The sequence below is a fragment of the Lemur catta genome, chromosome 6 (assembly GCF_020740605.2).
Source record: "Lemur catta isolate mLemCat1 chromosome 6, mLemCat1.pri, whole genome shotgun sequence".
Taxonomy (NCBI): domain Eukaryota; kingdom Metazoa; phylum Chordata; class Mammalia; order Primates; family Lemuridae; genus Lemur; species Lemur catta.
In genome coordinates this window covers 39,498,964-39,503,434 of record NC_059133.1, presented here as the reverse complement: position 1 = coordinate 39,503,434, position 4,471 = coordinate 39,498,964, and the positions used below count along the sequence as shown (strand labels likewise).

Below are 4,471 nucleotides of genomic sequence, written 5' to 3'. Positions count from 1 at the left end.
ATATATATGAATTATGCCCTTAGTGCCTAGTTTCTAGTTTTTTCATTCAAAAAGACTTAAACTGTAATTTGTTTCCTTGCACCATCTAGTGGATTTAAATGACAACTGCGGCAGTAGTATAAAAGATCACAAGTCAATCACATAAGTCAAATTTTCAAACGTTATCCAGAGAACTGTTCCTAAAATTGATATTTCGCATCATACCACAACAGTGCATGTAATTATCATTAACTTTTCCAGAGGAAACAAATTAAGCATGCCTGCTCAATTCATTAGCGAATGTTTAAATCCACAAATAAAATAACATAAAAAAACCACCCTTGCCATCGTTTCATAATCAGAGGTAATGAAAGGGAGACCCAGTTTAGATCATCCCATTCGTTTTCATAAATTTCATAAACGCACTCTAGGCAGTTGCGTGTCAGGAGCCCCGCGAGTCTGCGCGGAGCAGTGCGCAAGCGCGCTGAGGAGCGGAAGCGGGGAGGCGGGGCCCGGCCCGAGCAGCGAGCGGAAGAGGCCCGGGCGGCTGGGTGAGGCGGCCAGACGTTTTGGCGGTGAGTCGTGGGCTAGGCGCGGCTCGCGGCCCCGGAACCCGGGAGACGCCAAAACAAACCGAAGGACTTGGGATTCGCGAGCAGTCGCCGCCGCCGCTGCTGCTTCCGCCGCCGCGGACGTCCCCGTCCCCACCGCCGGAGAACGCGGCCCTGAGAGGCCTCTAGGCCTAGGCGCGGCCCGCGGAGCCAGACGTGTTGCTGCCGTGAGTAAGAGGAGCGCCCTCTCCACGATCACTTACAAATTAAAATGGAGGAAATTTCGTTGGCTAACCTGGATACTAACAAGCTAGAGGCCATCGCTCAGGAGATATACGTAGACCTGATAGAGGATTCCTGTTTGGGATTCTGCTTTGAGGTCCACCGGGCAGTCAAGTGTGGCTACTTCTACCTGGAGTTCGCAGACACTGGTAGCGTGAAGGAGTTTGGCATTCAGCCGGTGGAAGACAAAGGAGCGTGCCGCCTCCCGCTTTGCTCCCTTCCCGGAGAACCTGGGAATGGGCCTGATCAGGAGCTGCAGCGCTCACCTCCGGAATTCCAGTAGCTGCAACATGAGAGAGTCTGAGAGTGACCAAGACAATAACATAGACTGGTCCTGTGGTTTGGAAGAGTAAGCTTAAAAAAAAAAAAAAAAAAAAAAGACAGAAGTCCTAATTCCCCTTGAAGATCCTAGCATTGTAAAACCCAAAGTGGTGGAGAATTTAGGAATTCAGATCCTTTTTTAAGTGTATTTCCTGGGGTGAGATCTGAAACCCTGGGCAGGAGGAGCCACACAGTCTGCATATTGATCTCTAAACACACCAGGATGTGCACAAGATCCTATAGTGCCCATCAGTGCACAGGTGAGCAGTTGTGTGCCCAGCATATAAAACCCTTTGATTCCTCAGCCTTTCTGTCTGCCTGATATCAAGGGCCTTCTGGACAGTTTGGACTTTACTGTTGGTCAGGCCATTATCAGTGGCCTTCAGTGGGACTGCTCCTCTGATCTTGTAAGCCTTTGCTTTGGGTTTCTCTGAAATAAAGGTGTGCGATCTGGATACTAGCAATTTCAACTTGGGAAAACCAAGAATAAGAATTCCCAATCAAATTTGATAGGAGTGTTCTGTGGCCTTGACTCCGACAAGAAGAAAAGGTCAAAACCACCTGTTTCCCAAAGGTCCTGCATTTACAATGATTTCAGCCGACTTGGGGACAAGACCTAGCCTTATGGCTTAGCAGAGCCATCTTTCTTGCTTGCCTGGTGGCATGGGCCTGGCAAATGGAGAACTTAGTTGTCCAGACAGGCTGAGGATTCAGTTATGATCCCCTAGGGAGGTAGCAGGGACCTCTGCAACTATGCACGATCTCTCAAACTGCAAGATTCATATCTGGATGTAGTATGCTGTGGACATGTGTTTGGTGGGGCACTCATTTCCTACTCTGAGTTACTGGTTACCTAGCCAGTCCGTGGGTGTGACTTGGCCATCATGCGAGGTTACTACCTGCCTTCCCCCCCCCAGGGCAGGACTGAACTATCAAAGAGCATCATGGCTGTGCAGGTGGCTGTGGCATAAAAACTGAGCCCAGAGGGGAGCTCTTCGAGCTGCCCTCGATAATGTGAATGGGTTAGTGCTAGGAGCCAAGGAGCAGAACTGGGTCATCTCTCATCTGACTATGTTTAGAATCTTGTTGAATGCCCCTTTTCCTTTGGTTGGGCAGTTAGAACTCGGCTATAGTGAACATCCAAACTGTCACCGCCTTCTCTGCTCCTCACAAGAGGCAGTCCTTTCCACTCTGTCCCCTTGGATCTTTTTGACAAGAGCTGTCTTTTTGTTGTTGGAAGTCAGGGAAAGACCTCCAGAATTCCCTGGCTTCAGAGGAGGGGATAGGGGAGAATGGGAAGTAAGAGCCACATATCAAAACTACCCTCCACTTTACTCCTTGAGGAAGGTTTATGAAGTGTAAAGGGGTGGGAGCCCCAAGATGAGCAAGAACCGGTGCTGCTTTATTTGAAATGTTTTCTTACCTCATTCTGTGCTCCAATATGGGTCCTAGCCTCATGTGTCTGGCTTGCCTCCATGTTCCTCCTGTCCCTTGCTCCACTGCCTATCTGGTGCAGCTCATGACCCCAGGTGCTGCTTGCCACTCCAGCTTTCACATTTACCAGTTTCAATTCATCTCTCTTAATGCTACTGCTTCTGAAACCTGCCCAGTTTCCTTTCTCTTGACCTTCTTTAAGATTTTTGTTTTTGTTTTTCTGTTTTTGTGGAAGACCCAGAAGAAAATCTTACAGCTTTCTCTGTTGGGGTTGGAATTGGAAGAGAACTTAATTTTTTGTATTTAAAAGGCAGTGTCATGCCTTAGCATTTCTCTTATATAGGACTGCCTTGCTAGTATACCCTCCTGCTGTGTCTTACTTCATGAGAACAACTATCTTCCCACCTTTGCTGGATACTGCCTCTTAGGACCTAAGCAGAAGAGCAGTAAAGGCTGATGGACACACACAGGGATGGAGTTGGTCCCTATCCATTCTCTAACCCTTGCTGTGCATGTATCCTTGCTTATCCCAGAAGGGACTATGTACTGTGTGGACTGTTTGGGGTTACATACTTTAGAGAGTTAAAGAAATAGAGATTGGGCTTTGAGATTATTACTACCTTCTTCCCATAGAGTCTTGATCAGAATTGGGGCCTAGTTACAGATTCATCTCTAATCTAAGAATTGTGATAACTTTTGAAAAATCAAAGTTTGGCAGGAGCTAAAATAATTTTGATTTATCTTTGCCGTTTTTGTTAGACATCTCCTAAGAGGATGCAGAGGGAAAGGAGGGTCTAAATGAGACTCTGGCCTATTTCCAAACAGTGTCTTGGAAGCAGGATGAAGGTAAGGGAGAAAGGCCATGGTCCAATCACTCTTGCTTCTGATAGAGAACTCAGATCTCAGACCATGATATTACTGTTTTCTTTCTGGCCTTTTCTCCTGACTAGAGGAGGAAGAAATGGGAAGTAGTTTTGAGTAATGGTTCACAGTACCTCCTTTTTGGCTTTATTTTCCACTGCCTTTCTACCAAAAGGGCAATAGCCGCTGCCCTGGATGGGTATAAGTTGGGCTTGGTCTAACAGATGCCCGGAGGAAACTCCTTTTGGAGGAGAAAATACTCCCTACCATATAGTTGACAGTGGTTAGGAACTCTCCTTTTCCCTACCTACCTTCCCTCTAACAGCAGAATTCTTATCCTTCTCTCCTTGATTAAGTGTATTGATCACCCTGTAATCCTATTATGTATCTGAGTGTGTGTGTGTGTGTGTGTGTGTGTGTGTGTGTGTGTGTTATGGGGGAAAGGGGTTCTTTACAATTTCTGTGGTTTGTGGCTTTTTCTTCCATACATTAGTTTCTACCACCGCATGCCCAGGGACCACTGCCTAGCATTATCGCATGCTGGGATCATTGGGGGAGGGTAGTGAAGCTCACCACTGTCCTTTGTTTTGGAGATTCTTATTTTTGCATAAGTAGTCCATTCTATACAGATAGCTGACTAACTGTGTATTCCCCTTGCCCCTATGGCTGCTGGTGTAAATAAACTGCATCTCCCCGATGGTAAACAATAATAAACAAAATTTTAAAACATGACTTTATTTGGACTCTGTTCATCTTTTAAACTTGCATATGTTTTTCAGGCATAGACATTGACATAGTAAAATAAATGTTAAATTACTGTTGAGCCTTAGTACTTTCTCCTAAATGGGAGTTTTGTCAAAATAGAGGGACTCTGCCTAGCCTTGTTTCTAAATCTAGTCCTGCGAATTTAGCTTTATGCAGCATCCAGTGAAAGAACCAAACTATACAGAATTCTCCCTTTTCCGTATGAGTGAACAAGTGATTCCAGTTCTATCACTAAAAGCCCATGGTGAAAGATAATCCATTTTGAATGGAACTCAATG

General features: G+C 45.9%; 1 protein-coding gene across 1 annotated transcript; it reads left to right on the top strand.

The window, feature by feature from the left end:
* The first annotated feature begins 464 nt into the window (after nucleotides 1–464).
* ATXN7L3B (ataxin 7 like 3B) lies at nucleotides 465–4,160 on the top strand. Its single transcript, XM_045553354.1, has one exon. It carries the CDS (start codon nucleotides 802–804, stop codon nucleotides 1,093–1,095), a length of 294 nt encoding a protein of 97 aa, XP_045409310.1. The 5' UTR covers nucleotides 465–801; the 3' UTR covers nucleotides 1,096–4,160.
* Nucleotides 4,161–4,471: the final 311 nt, after the last annotated feature.